At 40.5% G+C, this 15,857-nt stretch overlaps 1 protein-coding gene across 1 annotated transcript in view; it reads left to right on the top strand.

Annotated features, from left to right (window-relative positions):
* The first annotated feature begins 6,341 nt into the window (after positions 1–6,341).
* The window catches only part of SMTNL1 (smoothelin like 1), a 31,154-nt gene continuing 21,638 nt past the window's right edge, over positions 6,342–15,857 (top strand). Inside the window, exons 1-2 of the mRNA XM_069980798.1 lie at positions 6,342–6,997; positions 14,206–14,358. Of these exons, the coding sequence (XP_069836899.1) occupies positions 6,456–6,997; positions 14,206–14,358 (695 nt within the window). The 5' untranslated portion in view covers positions 6,342–6,455. The remainder of the gene's footprint in view (positions 6,998–14,205; positions 14,359–15,857) is intronic.

Genomic DNA, 15,857 nt, shown 5'->3' with positions numbered 1-15,857 from the left:
GCCGCAAGTCTTACAAGCTTTACAAAGCTCAATAAATTGTATGGCCTGTTAGAATAATATGGCTGCTTTCTTCCAGAAGTAGCTCTTCTGTCCTCAGTTTGTGTTGCTGCACAGGTCAGTTGAAGTGAATGGAGATGCATTGTAATACCACATACAGCCTGAGGACAGGGGTGGTGGTGTTTTTCTAATTCTTGATAACCCCTTTAAATTTATGATAGTCGCCCACACATTCCTGTTTACACAGGAAAATGTGCAAGTGACTATCAATTATTTTAACGCTTGGATAGAAACAGGTGTGTGTTGGGGGGTGGCTTTTACATTTTCACCTCAGGCAGCAGAAAACCTAGAATTGGTTACAATTGCTGGGTTTGCTTACAATTCTGGGGGTACATAAACAATCAGAGATTACAAAATTACATCATTATAGAAACAAGAGGAATGAAGACCCTGCTAGCAATGCTTATAATCTATGGCCAGCCACGTTCAGATGCTGTAAGACAGCAGCCCACACTGCAGTACCGGACGGATGAACATCACTTCTTTTGAACTGAAATACAAACACATTCGGGTGTGCTCTCCAATTAACCATAGCATACAATGTAAAGTGTGGCTGGAGCTATACTTTACATTGTCTGAACAATCAATTGTTCAGATAATGTCAGTTTTCTGTGTGACTGCATGGAATCCCAACTGGAGTGTAAACAGTGTGCATACACTCCGTCCAGGATTCCATAGAAAACAATGGGAATTCGCAATCGGCAGTAACGTCTGTTTATTGAAAATATACAGCGTGTGAACGAGGCCTATGAGTTATGGGGTTGAGATAAAAAGCTTTATCTGTATAGTGGTCCAGTGGCCATCCAATCTGTGTGTGCAGATACAAAGTACATGAAGCTTTGAAAGTCACAGGGCTGACTGAAAGGGGGGAGGGATAGTCATGTAAGGACTCTTATAATCCTGCATGTAAAAATAAATCTTTAGGACATGCTTGAAACTCTGGATGTTGGGAATTAGTGTTAGCGGTATTGGATTCCAGAGAACTGGTGCAGCAAGAGCAAGGTCTTGGAGAAGGGAATGAGAAATTCAGATTTTGGAGGATGTTAGTTTTAAACCGTTAGAAGAGGATTTTGTACTGTATTCTGAATTTGATGGGTAACCAGTGTAGTGAGCAAAGGCTGGAGACCAAGATGAGCTTCTGTATTTAGGATGGACTGGAGAAGGGAGAGCTTAACATCTTGTTTCAGTAGTCACAGCAACAATAAATCAGAGCAACAGTGAGATTTTTCGCAGTGTCAACTTTAACCCCTTCCCGCATCAGCCAGTAACTCTACGTCCTGATGCGGGAGGGCCACGGCAACTCTGCTCTGTACCACCGCGATCCCGGGTGCTATCTGTAGCTAATAATACATTTAAATGAAGCTGTCAAAACTGACAGCTGCATTTAAAAATATTATTTCTTCCTGTCAAGTTCGGAGATTTCCCCCCCCCCCCCCCCCCACGATGCGATCGCGGAGGGGAGATTCCTTTTCCTTACTGGGCCGGGCTCAGCGTCACACTGATGCTGATCCCGGCTCAGCAATCGATAAATCTGGTCTGGTGCAGACCAGAGTAATGCAGCAATGATCTAATCGATCATTGCTGTATTAAGTATACTGCAGTGATCTCTATGGGAGATCACTGCAGTAATAATAAAAGTCCCCCATTAATAAAAAAAATCCCCTCCCCTAATAAAAGTCTGAATTACCCCCCTTCTCCCATTTTATAAATAAAAATAAATAAATAAATAAATAAACATATTTGGTTTCGCTGCCGGCATAATTGCCTGAACTATTATATTATCACATTCCGGATCTTGCACGAGAAATGATGTAAGCGCAAAAACACAAGATTGTGCAGTTTTTTGTCAGATCAAATCCAGAACAATTGTAATAAAAGGTCATCAAAAAGTCACATATACGCAAGCAAGGTACAGAGAGAAAAAAAAACAAATCATGGCGCAAAAAATGACACCTCACACATAGACCAACGGATAAAAGTGTTATAAGGCTGGGAATAGAGCAATTTTAAACACATTTATTTTTTTTTTAAGGGTATAAACCCACACACCGTATATGCAGCGTATTTACTGCTGCGATACGCAGCAAACTTGCGGCAAACTCGCAGCAGATTAGATCTAAATAACTGAACACAGCATCAAATCTGTACCAACTAATCTGCTGCGTATTTGTTGCATATCTGCTGCTTATACGGTGTGTGGGTTTATACCCTAAAGGTTTTAATTATTTAAAAGCAGTCAGATAAAATAAAAGTTATATAAATTATATATCATTGTAATTGCACTGACTTGAGGAACATAGATAACATGTCAGTTTTACTATAGAATGAATAGCGTAAATGCAAAACCCCCCAAGATGAAAACAAATTCCTTTTTTTTCCATTTCAAATAATAAGGGCTTATGTGGGTCTGTATGTAAAAAAATAATGCAAACACGAGGAAGAAAAAACATAAATGCGAAAATTAAAATTAGCCTAGTTCTGAAGGGGTTAAGAAAATGACAGATTCTGTAGATGTTATGGCGCAAATGACAAGATCATGCAAGTGACTGGATAAAGTGTTTAAACAAAAGGTCCTAGTCTAGCGTAACCCCAAGACAGTGATGGTTTTGTTTAGGAGTTAGTGCCACAAACAGATGGAAATGTCAGGTATAGGTTGTTTAGTAGAGAAGGAAAAAACAAGCAGCTCAGTTTTAGAAAGATAGATATTAGGAGGACATTATGTTAGACATAGCAGATGAATAATCACTGAAGTTTTGTGAGAGTTCAGGGGTGATGTCATGGGAAGAGGTACATAGCTGGGTGTCATCAGCATACATAGATAGGGAAAGCCAAATCTGCAGATAGTTTGTCCAATAGGGGCTGTATAAAGAGAAAACAGGAGAGGAACCAGGATTGATCCCTGAAGAACCTCAGCATTAAGGAGATGAGGAGAAGAAGTAGAGCCAACATATTATTTTGTACATAGTAGGAGTAGTCATAGGTAGGATGAAAACCAGGAGAGAGCAGAATCCTTGAGGTCAATAGAATGGAGCATACTGACACTTTAATAAGAGCAGTTTCTGTGGTAGGTAGAGTGTAGAAACCAGACTGTAAGGGGCAGAGTAGAAAGTTCTCAAATAGAAAGCAGGTTCGATTAGAGTGAAAGAGAAATTAAATTTTTTAGTCAGGTGGGTAGTGACAGCAGGTTAGAGTGACTGCAGTGGATGTGAGAGAAGGAGAGGTCGGAAAGATCACTGGTAAAGTTAGAGACAGAGTGGGAAGAACACCAGTTTAAGTAAGTTCCAGTGATTGTGTGTAGGGGAATCAGTAAGTTTGAGAAAGAAAGTAAGAGGTAGATTGAGAAATTGAACAGTCAATTGAATGCTGAAATCACCATGTGGAGTCTAGCAACTTTAGAGGATAGGAAATGAGGGAGCCAGGTAGAAACGTGGTCAGGAGGTGAGCCAGGGTGTCGAAAACAGACACCTTTAGGGAAATTGGCTGAAAGAGTCTCATTGTGGACCTTGAAACAGGGGAAAGAATGTGAGAGGCAGATGAAGAGATTGGACAGTCAATTGAATGCTGGTCACCCATGTGGAGTCTAGTAACTTTAGAGGATAGGAAGTGAGGGAGCCAAGTAGAAAAGTGGTCAAGAAACTGTTGAGGTGAGCCAGGGGGTCGTCAACAAGCACCTTTAGGGAAAATGGCTAAAATAGTCTGATATTGTGGACTTTGAAAGCGGGGAAAGAAAGTGAGGGTGCAAGAAGAATGACCTGGAAGGTGCATTGTGGGGAGAGAAGTACTCCAGCTCCTACATCATGCTTATTTTCGAGTCTAGGGGTATGAGAGAGGTGAAGCCCACCATAGGTTAGAGCATCAGAGGAGGCAGGCAGTTGTAAGCAAGTTTCAGTGATAGCCATCAGATTGAGGGATGAAAAGGTCATAAATGTCTGTAAGTTTGTTACACATACAGCCAGAATTCAAGAAAGCACAGTTAAAGGACACAGGAGGTACAAGAGAAAACATACAGTGAATCTTAGTCAAATTGGCAGGGTGTTTTATAGAAGGCAAATAAAGGCAAGACGTTACTGGAGAAAGAAGGTCGTCCAGGGTTAGGACTGATATCACCCACTGCTTAAAGCTAGAGAATAAGTGGGGACAACAAATGGCTAAGTGACTTTTCATATGAGCTAAAATACGGCCATAATTTGCCCTGTTATTTGAGACTTTGGGATTTTACTGTTGCCCAATAAATGGCAGAAATGCAGCCACAAGATAAAATTAAAAGGCCACAGAATAGGCCGCATGCAAATGCAAAACGAGTGAGACTTTTTTTTAAGGTTCAAGGCGAGCCATAGAAATGGTGTGTGAACATAGCCTTAAACTTACATAATCTCTTTTTATCTACCCTAGTTACTGTCCCCAGGATACTGTGGCATGACTTTTTCAAAGTTATTTGCTGCAATATCTTAGTAAATCTCTAGCCCAAATAACCCTTAACCTAAATAACACTTTTTTCCTGATGTATTTCCTGTAAAAATACATCAGAGATGTCAAGGACATTGAGGGTGTTGTAGAATGAGGTTCAAAAAGGCTCCTGTTTTTTCAGGGCAACTGTCCTACTTGCCAAAAAGGGTGCAATAGGGCCATTGTGGAGGGAGGCTTAAGAATACATACACTATTTTTTTATTTCCTTCCTCTTTCATTTTTTTCATGTTTAGTTGCTATCGATCTCAAAAACTAGGTATAGTAATGGAAGAATGTCCCTCTGTCACTCAAAAGCACCCTGCAATTGTGGGCTGCCAATATGTTACAATAGCATCTGGACAACTGGGAACATCTTTTTGACATGTTTATCTAGACCTATGATGAGAACAACAGAGCTGTCATTCTGTCGTTCTAACCCTAAAGAATTAAAACATCCTTACCTTTATAGCACACCATGGAGGGCACACCATTTATTATATAATATCTAAAAATAGGGATAGGAGATAAGTAGCAGATTAAAGGGGTTCGACCGCTGGGACCTCATGTGATCTTCAGAACTGTGACTTGTGTTAAATGTGCACCACCACTATTTATTGTCTATGTACTATAGCTGCTTTTAGAGCATAACTGAATACACCGCTCAGCTACCTTTGGCAGCTTCCATAGAGAATGAATGGAGAGGCAGCAGCATGAATGCTGCTCTATTCATAACATATGTATCAATCCCCCATTCTGAAGACTGTGGGGGAGTCTCAGCAGTCAGATCCCCTGTGATTTCATATATAACCTCTATCCTTGGAATACCCCTTCGAGTTATAACCATTTAATGGACATTGTATAGAACATTGTTCTCTCCTATATCAGGTGTATACTGACTTATAATTATGTCAAAATTGTGGACCCATCCCTTCACTTACTCTTATTTGTCTTTCTGTCGCTACATCCCTCTTTTCCCTTTATTTTCACTTTTTATTTTTACATCTTGAAGAAGAAAAGTAAATATTGTACTCTAAAAAGTAAATTTTCTTGTAATTACTGTTGCTCACTGTAGAAAAAAAATGCTTCCTGTTACTAAAACTGCTCACAAAATAAAACATATGTGCAATTCTGATTTAAGGAAAATGGAGACCAAGACCTAAAAGGGAATCTGTCAGCTGTAATTCACATTCCAAACTGCTGACATTGTTAGCTAGCTGTACGGTCAAGGAGACACATGGTACCTTTCATTTATCTGTCTGTGCTTCCAGGATGTAGAGACATACTTTTATTCTCTGATACAAGGAGTCACAGAGGCTTTTCGAAGCTCCTGAAAAGCTACAAGCTGAATGCTCCCTCTTCCCTGCTTGATTGACACCTGGAAGCAGAGTCCCAAGCAGGGTAAGGTATGGGAGGAGGGAGTAAGGAGGTGTTACAGCTTGTTGCACATCAGGAGCTTGGGAAAGCCTCTTTGGCTTATCTTACTATGTATTAAAAGCATTTTTTGTACATTCTGAAATCACAGACAGATATATGAAAGGTACCAGGTGGTTCCCTGATCTAACAGCTACCTAATAGTGTCAGCAGATAACAGATTCCCTTTAAGCCAGCTGAATTATTCTTGTTTGTATATGCATGTACTACTGGCATTCTCATACCAACATTATGTAGAAACACATAGATTTGTTTGTGAATTATTTACAGAGATAAAGTGATGGTAACAAGTGACATAAAGCAGAACTGTTTTTAGCTTTCTAGGGATAGAGAATCAAGGTGACAGCTGGCAGGGTGTGGGGGTGGCTAAGGAAGATGGATAAAGCCAGCTAATCCTGAATAAAAATAGACACCCATCATGCCCTGTTCTAAGTTAAAGGGCGAAGAGACTCTGAAGAGAAGTCACTATTTGATAGCAGCTGGAAGGTTGTCATTTATTACTTAGTAATCCTTTCAAAGAGATGGCAGAAGAACAGCCCCCTGTCCTGGCAGAAAAAGAGCAAGAAGAAGCTACGACTCCAGAGTTTGCAGGAGAGAGTACAGTTAATGTAGAAGAAGATGGGATACATGGATGTAATACAACTCTGGAAGAAACTGCTGTGTTAGAAAATAAGACTGAAAAAGATAATGTACAGGATGAGGAGCACAAAATAGATGAACAAACAGCAGAAGAAAATACAAAAGAAGAAACAGAAGATACAAATTCAACAGACACAAATGTAATGGAAAAAGGAGAAAAGGAAGATATATTACCATCAAGTGTTGAGGTAACTGAAGATTCAGTGAATTCAGATGGAGAAAAAGCAAATGAAGAAAGCTCCTTAACCCAAGATGAAACTGCAGATGATGGGTTTAGTCATAAAATAGAAAAATCTGAAGCTGCAGCCAGTAGCCAGGACATGCCTGCTGCCATTGATGTGGATGGTAAAAGTAATGAAGAGCAGACACCACCTTGTACCAAAGATAATGCAGATAAAGTAGACAACAGCAAGTCTACAGTCAGGTAATGCCCAGTCTCATTATGGTCAAGGCAGAGGTTCAGTAAACGTATGACTGTCTTCTTTCCTGTTGATTACTTTACACAGTTTTGTATCATCTACAAAAATATATATTTTGATGTGCAATCTACCTACAAGGTTAGAAATAGGTATATCAAAGAAAATACAGCCAAATGCTGAGGCCTGTGGTACCCGATTAACATTCTGAGTGTGTACCCTTACTAACCTATTACTGATTCATTTATTCGCCCACTTCCATACCATGATTTGTCTTCTTTGGTTTCAGATTTTACGGTAGCTTTACGCTTATTCTAGGGTTAGACAGGTTACATATACTGAGGAATTCACTTCCCTCTGTATTTTACTTGAAATTTCATTTCTGTCTTTGAATACTGTGGAGAAGAAAATGTTTAACCTCTTCAGGACCAGACACATTTTCTTTTTGTATTTTCGTTTTTTCTCCTCACGTTTTAAGAGCTAAGTCTCTTTTATTTTTCCATCTAGAGAGCCGTATTAGGGCTTGTTTTTTAGTAGCAGCTGTTTTTAGTAGCAGCTGTACTTTATAATGACACCCTACATTTTACCATAAAGTATACTGCAAAAACAGCACAGCTCTGGGAGTCGGCTTGTGACATCACCATTTTATCCAGGAAGTGAAACCTTGATGCAGTAGTAAATGCAGGGAAAAAAACACTTTATGAGCATTTCCCATAATAAGGGTATATTGGTTATTTGTATAACTTTTGGTGGGGCAATACAATACTTAAAAAAAAAATTCCCACGAAGCCCACCAGAGCACACAATTTCCTGTAGTGTCTGAAGGTTTACAGCTGAAGCAGTTTATCTAAATATGAATAGGATCTGTGCAGATTATTATATTCATTCTACTTATACAGTATATAAGCTAATCCTATGATTGGTTTTATTTTATCCTTACATATACTGGCCTGGCAGAGGCCAGTTGGAAAACTTTTTTTTCCCTCCATTGGGCTGTGTCGCATTGGGATCTCTGCGGGGCATATGGTTGGGTGTTATCTGACAAATGCCATGTCTTGTATTTACGTTTGATGTCTTTGATGTTCTGCATCGATTTGCACTGATTTATAATGTTTTAGGGTACAAACCCACACACCGTATGCACAGCAGATACGCAGCAAAAACGCAGCAGATTTGGTGGTGCAGATTTGATGCTGTGTCCAGTTATTTAGATCTAATCTGCTGCGTATTTGTTGCGTGTTTGTTGCGTATTTGCTGCGTATCGCAGCAGTAAATAAGCTGCGTATACGGTGTGTGGGTTTATACCCTTATACTGCTCTATACTGTTCACCCTGTTGAAACTGTAATATAATGTTCATGCCTGTAAAGAGTTAAAGGGGTAGTTCACAAAAAAGAATTTCTTTCAAATTAACTGGTGCCAGAAATTTGTAATTTACATCTTTTAATAAAAATCTCAAATCTTCCAGTACTTATCAGCGGCTGGATGTCCTGCAGGAAGTGGCGTATTCTTTCCAGTCTGGAGAGCAGGAGAAAGTTTTCTATGGGGATTTTGTACTGCTCGAGACAGTTCCTGACATGGACAGGGTTGGCAGCAGAGAATGGCCTGAATAACATGGACTGGAATTGAATCAGAGCCATACTGTAAACCATTGCCTGGACTGTCCCTCGCTCTCACCCTGTTCTGTCCCTTATATCTCATAATTTCATGTATTCAATTATATATGTGTATAATATAAGTACAAACTGTGTTGTTACTATACTAGATTCCATTTCCATCCTCTCTATCTTTTATTTTTAATTTTAGTTTATTTATTTTATTCACATATACACTCAGCGGCCACTTTATTAGGTACACCATGCTAGTAACGGGTTGGACCCCCTTTTGCCTTCAGAACTGCCTCAATTCTTCGTGGCATAGATTCAACAAGTTGCTGGAAGCATTCCTCAGAGATTTTGGTCCATATTGACATGATGGCATCACACAGTTGCCGCAGATTTGTCGGCTGCACATCCATGATGCGAATCTCCCGTTCCACCACATCCCAAAGATGCTCTATTGGATTGAGATCTGGTGACTGTGGAGGCCATTTGAGTACAGTGAACTCATTGTCATGTTCAAGAAACCAGTCTGAGATGATTCTAGCTTTATGACATGGCGCATTATCCTGCTGAAAGTAGCCATCAGATGTTGGGTACATTGTGGTCATAAAGGGATGGACATGGTCAGCAACAATACTCAAGTAGGCTGTGGCGTTGCAACGATGCTCAATTGGTACCAAGGGGTCCAAAGAGTGCCACGAAAATATTCCCCACACCATGACACCACCACCACCAGCCTGAACCGTTGATACAAGGCAGGATGGATCCATGCTTTCATGTTGTTGACGCCAAATTCTGACCCTACCATCCGAATGTCTCAGCAGTAATCGAGACTCATCAGACCAGGCAACGTTTTTCCAATCTTCTACTGTCCAATTTCGATGAGCTTGTGCAAATTGTAGCCTCAGTTTCCTGTTCTTAGCTGAAAGGAGTGGCACCTGGTGTGGTCTGCTGCTGTAGCCCATCTGCCTCAAAGTTGGACGTACTGTGCGTTCAGAGATGCTCTTCTGCCTACCTTGGTTGTAACGGTTGGCTATTTGAGTCACTGTTGCCTTTCTATCAGCTTGAACCAGTCTGCCCATTCTCCTCTGACCTCTGGCATCAACAAGGCATTTCCGCCCACAGAACTGCTGCTCACTGGATGTTTTTTCTTTTTCGGACTATTCTCTGTAAACCCTAGAGATGGTTGTGCGTGAAAATCCCAGTAGATCAGCAGTTTCTGAAATACTCAGACCAGCCCTTCTGGCACCAACAACCATGCCACATTCAAAGGCCCTCAAATCACCTTTCTTCCCCATACTGATGCTCGGTTTGAACTGCAGGAGATTGTCTTGACCATGTCTACATGCCTAAATGCACTGAGTTGCCGCCATGTGATTGGCTGATTAGAAATTAAGTGGTAACGTGCAGTTGGACAGGTGTACCTAATAAAGTGGCCGGTGAGTGTATATTCAAGGTCTGTTTACATTTCTGTAGGCATTTGATACATTTATTGCACATTTTAGTGATTATCACAATGGCTCATATTCAAACAGTTTAATTCTCGATGTGTTTACTGTGCGTTTTCAAGTTTTTTGTATTTTTGTTTCACCTATTAGCTAATATTTGGTTGACGCATGTGTGTGTTCATTATACTGGCACACATTAGAAAGGTATACACATGTCACCATCAATATGGTATCCTATGATGATCCATGCCAGATTTAACGTATGACCTGGTCATTTTACCTTATTCCACTTTATCCAGGCATTCTTTCTCTTCCCCTCCCTTCCTTTTCATTTTTCTATATATAAAGGTCACTGAGTAGCAATACAATACTTTTTTTTCATTCTATACAAGGCTTCAGACTCAGGATAGGTGAGAGGAAGCTTCCACCACATTAGTAACCTTGTTATACAGCACTTGATACAGTTGTTGCAACAACAGGATACCAGTTGAAAAAGACATAGAAGTCATCACTACCTTTATATATAGCTAGGCCCACAGATAGTTGATAGATAGATGTGCATCAAGGTATAGTGAATGTGATGTCTCATATGGTGGTGCTCTCATGGAGAATAAAACAGTCCATGAATTCACAATCACAGGTGTAGAAATAAATCATGGACACAACTTGCTTTTATTTCTTCTTACAAAACATCAAAGTGGCAGGTAAAAACAGGAGACGCCATACCCATGTGTTATGACAGCTGTTTCATGCGCCTCCACGTTCTTCTTCAGATATCATAACACATGGGTATGGCGTCTTCCATTTTTACCTGCCACTTTGATGTTTTGTAAGAAGAAATAAAAGCAAGTCTACGTTATGTGAGTGCCCATGATTTATTTCAGCACTTGTGATTGCAACAACAGGATAAACTCTGTTAACAGTGCATTAACTCTGTGTACACTCTGTAAACAGATCGCTGACAAACCAGCCAAGGCAGAATTGCTATTTTTTATAAGCCAGCTTGCTGTAAACAGTTACTAGCTGCTGAGGAGATCCAAACGTATTTGCATCTGTATCTGTACACTAACTGAGAGTTATTTCTATGGCACTTACTAACTTTTAACTGGCAATTATACCACCCTATCAATCTGCTATACGACAAATTTGCTATTTATCCTACCATCCATATTATAATAAGAACTATATACTATAACCATTTACTTTGCTGTATTGCATCAATGCATGTGTAAATACATGTATTTTTTTCTGCAAGGGCCAAGCAGTTTTTTTTCTAAAAGCATATTACTGTATTCATGCTAAATCTTGTTTGGGATACAACCAGAGATACCTGCAAAGCTTTACTAACTTTTAATTTATTGATTTAATCAGTTTTAATCATATTCTTTAATCATATATTTAGCTGTTTTTACATCCAAGTGTGCACTATATAGGCAGTTTGGGGGAGATTAATCAAACATGGTGTAAAGTGAAACTGGCTCAGTTGCCCCTAGCAACCATATCAGATTCCACTTTTCATTCCTCACAGACTCTTTGGAAAATGAAAGGTGGAATCTGATTGGTTGCTAGGGGCAACTGAGCCAGTTTCGCTTTCCACCATGTTTGATAAATCTCCCCCTATGTCTTTTATGTGCATTGGTTTAGCACTCAGGTCTATATGGTGGTGCCCACTATTTCTTTCTTAGTTTACTATATAGGCATTTATCTAAATTTTCCCCTTTTTTACCATTTAAAGGGAAAATACCAACAGGTTAGAATTCTCTAATCTGCTGATATGTCCCTATATAGCAGTGCTTCTCAAACTGTGAGGCGGGCCTCACCAGTGAGGCACCCCCTAGTTGTTGGTGAGCCCCAGCTGGGGAGCCAGTTTGATATGCACAGTCCTTTTGCTGTTTGCAAATATATATCCATTTCAGCAACATTATTAATTTATTTTGTACTTGCTTTATTAGCATATGGCGCTTGGGAGATGGGTGAAAGCTAGCCCTAGCAGTATTTCAGCTTTTAAATGTACTTTCACCACAGATGGTGAGGCCCAGGCACCCTCTTAGTCAGTCCGGTGAGGCCCAGGCATTGCCTTCGTCTGTGCGGTGAGGCTCCAGTAGAAAAAGTTTGAGAAGCACTTGAGAATCTACTGCTCAGAATTAGGAAATCTCAACTGTTTTAAATGAGTCATATCCTGTCTGTGCTATGGAGAGGGGAGAGGGGAGGAGGGAGATTAGTTGCCAGCATAGAGCAGAGAACAAAGTATTACACAGCAGGGAGCCACTGAAAGCCCCTATTCAGAGGTTAGAAAGGTCAGTGCTGATATCAGGGAAGAGAGAGCCTGGTGATGTAGCTGTAAATTAACTATTTGTTGTCCTGTTTTAGTGCCTCATCTCTCCCCTCTCCATAGAGAACAATGAAGACATGGGGGGGAGAACTTCAAACTGCTTTTTCATGATAAAAATGCATTTTTCAGCTAATAAACCCAATTACAAAGTTTCTTAAAATCGCTTGTGACTCCTGTGACCCCAAACCACTTGTACCTTCGGATAGCTGCTTTTAATCCAAAATCTGTCCTGGGGTCCGTTCAGGAGGTGATGCAGTTATTGTCCTAAAAAACAACTTTTAAACTTGCAACCCAATGCCCAACCGCTGGGGCTTAGAGAATCTGTTCCCTAACTTTGAACCACCCCTCCGTCCCTCCTCCCCACCCTCTTCATCGTTAGGAATGCCACTGGAAAATTTTCTCCTGTCTGAACATTGCACAGATGCCTTAACGATCCAGCCCATGTTCAGTATTCACACAGCTGAGGAATAGGAGACAATCTGCCTGGAGCATTTCAAATGATAAAGAGGGCGGGGAGGAGGGACAGAAAGGTTGTGCCAGCCTAATGCATACCCAATCTAAGCCCTGGCCGTTGGGCACGGGGCTACCAGTTTATAAGTTGTTCTTTAGGACAATAACTGCATCACCTGCCGAACGGATCGAAAGATCCGCTGCTGATCCCTTCCTGTTGGTTTCTATGAGAGGCCATGCTTGCAGCCGGATTGACATCCCCCTGCAAGTATGTAGCTGACAGCCCCGTTAACTCCCCCGGCTGGAGCATTCTGTACCGGCTCCACGCACCAGCTTGCTTCGGAGGTTCCCGACCGGACATCCCGCTCAGCCAATCAGTGAAATGCCCTGCGGCAGTGCACTGATTGGCTGACAGTGACGTCCAGCCGGGAACCCCCCGAAGCAAACCAGAGCCTCGAGCAGGTATGAAGTATCGGCTACAGGATCGTCCTTAATGCAGCCGGCAGATTAACAGTGTCTGTTGCTATGGAAAGGACGCTGTTAGACATAGTGTGAACATAGCCTTAGGCTGAGTTTTTAATACTTTTTTAATGCTATGTGAACAGAGTCTAAGAAACAGAGAGGCATGGTGGATCTACAGTATTTATCGAACTGCTCCCAACCTAATGGACTGAACTATAACATGGAATATTTGTTGCAGTATTGATTGTATCCTCATGGCATTATGCTTGTGTCTCCTGTTTATAGTTTTTTGTTTACTTTGTATGTAACTTGAATTGTGTCACATGGTGGGTGTGTCCTTGTTTACAGATGGGATTAACTTTTCCTTTCCTTTTGTATTAAAGCATCAACACACTGTACTGCAGATAGCTACAAGTGTCAGTGTGTACCCAAAGCACTTTAGTCATGTGTTTTTTTTCTGCAGTTTTCATGCATGATTTTACCTGTTGGATTGTCTCTGTATAGCCACGTAATTTTTTTAAGCATTATTAAATAAAAGTGAATGTTTTATTAGAGAGTTGGTTAAGGGGCTTTTATCTTATCAATATTAGAGATGTTATTAAAGTCTATAGAAAAGTGGCCTACACTGTATATAAAGTGGCCTACACTGTATGTAACATGGCCTACACTGTATATAAAGTGGCCTACACTGTATATAAAGTGGCCTACACTGTTTTCATTAAACAGTCTTTGAAGCCAGCCCTAAAATGAATGGACCTGAGTTGTTATACCAGACTCATGGCAAGCACAAAAGCAGCACTATTTTTGGACAAAAAAATAGCTGGCTTGATCCTTTAATTGTGAACAGTTGCTTTATAGTTGCCTGCTTTATATACAAAATTAAGAATTTACTGATAAACCTTTAATGTCCATTTCTTTCTCTCAGCTCTGCTAAGGATGGCATCACTCCAACTCCAGGTAAAGAGACTACACGTGAAAAAGAACAACAGGATCGGAAATCTGAACTACCACGTTCTAGGACCATGCCAAAGTCATATGGAAGAGCCACAAGGAAAGACATTACTGAGAAATTTGGTGGGTGAGTATAATAACATTAGTCAGGGGGAGATAATTTACATGATTCCCTAAAGTGTCACTGTCGTGTTTTGTTTTGTTTTTTGCAGAAAACAATAGCACAGGTGATTTTAAGAAACTTTGTAATTAGGTTTATTAGGCAAATATGCCATTATCTGCATTTAAAAATACTTTTCCCAGGTCCCCCACCCTCGTCTCTCATTCACTGCTCATTATCAGTAAATCTTGACTCTTTTACTTCAGTCGAGCCCTGTCTGTTCTATGGAGAGGGGAGAAGGGAGGAAGGAGATTAGTCACCAGCAGAGAACACAGTGGGACCTGTGTGAGAGCCGTATTCAGAGGTCAGAGAGGTCAGTGCTGACTTCATGGGAGATGTGATGTAGCTGTAAATTAACTCTTTGTTGTCCTGTTTTGGTGCCTCATCTCTCTCCACCCCTCCCCTCTCCATAAGAGAACCATGAAGACAGGGGGAAAGCTTCAAACTGCTTTTTTATGATAAAAATTTATTTTTCGGCTAATAAACCCAATTTTAAAAGTTTCTTAAAATCGCCTGTACTATTGGTTTCTGCAAAATAAAAAAATTAAATGACAGTGACACTTTAAGAGGTTTTCTGAGCATTAGATAGATTTTACTATGTAGCCCTGGCTGTCTTGAAAATGACAAAGCTGTGTTATTACCTGGGCCAATCTCTTGCTGCTTCCGGATTCTCAAACGCTCAGTCTCCGTAGCTGTCCTCTTCTGCACTACTTCTAGGGAAATGCCATGCGAAGAGGAAAAGCCATTTAGCATAGACAGCATAGACATCAGCCGCTTTGCAGACATTTCCTGTCCACTCAGCACGTCAGTAGAAGTAGTAAAAAAAAACACTCCAGAGGCCAAGAAAACAGCAGCAGAAGGAGAGTAAGACAGGTAAGCATACCACTTTGTTATTTTTAAGGCAGCCAGGCCACATAGCTCAGACAACCCCTTTAAGTTGTGCCAAGTTTTGGGGACGTAGGGAAAAAATGTTGTTTTTGAGGCTGTGAATAGCTAAAATTGTAGCCTTTTTTTTATTTAGACGGTTTCCCCTCTTTTTTCAGCCATAATTGTAGTTGTTTTTGTTATAACAAAAAAAAGCCACTTTAATTATCCGACTGAAACGTCTAAAGTGTTTATAAATTAAAGGGACACTTTAAAAGGGTATTCCACTCAAACATCAATTTTAATGTTGCTGCCGATGGTGAGACTAACACTTAATTTCCTACTTGTTATTATCTATTCAGTCTCCTTCCCCCAGTTCTCAGCTGTTGCTTTCTGCTGAAAACACAAAAATCTGTGTGTGTGAGCCTTACTCTCTGTCTCCCCCTCCCATCTGAGACAGCTGATGTAAACAAGTCTCTGACTAGCTTTATCTGCAACATTGTAGCTTCTTTGTAAAGTTGAAAGAATTAGCAACTTGACCTCAGAATAACCCTGCCAGCATTACAAAGAAGCTACAGTGTTGCAGATACAGCCAGTCAGAG

This window comes from Dendropsophus ebraccatus, chromosome 8, assembly GCF_027789765.1.
Source record: "Dendropsophus ebraccatus isolate aDenEbr1 chromosome 8, aDenEbr1.pat, whole genome shotgun sequence".
NCBI lineage: Eukaryota > Metazoa > Chordata > Amphibia > Anura > Hylidae > Dendropsophus > Dendropsophus ebraccatus.
This window is presented reverse-complemented; position numbering and strand designations above follow the sequence as displayed.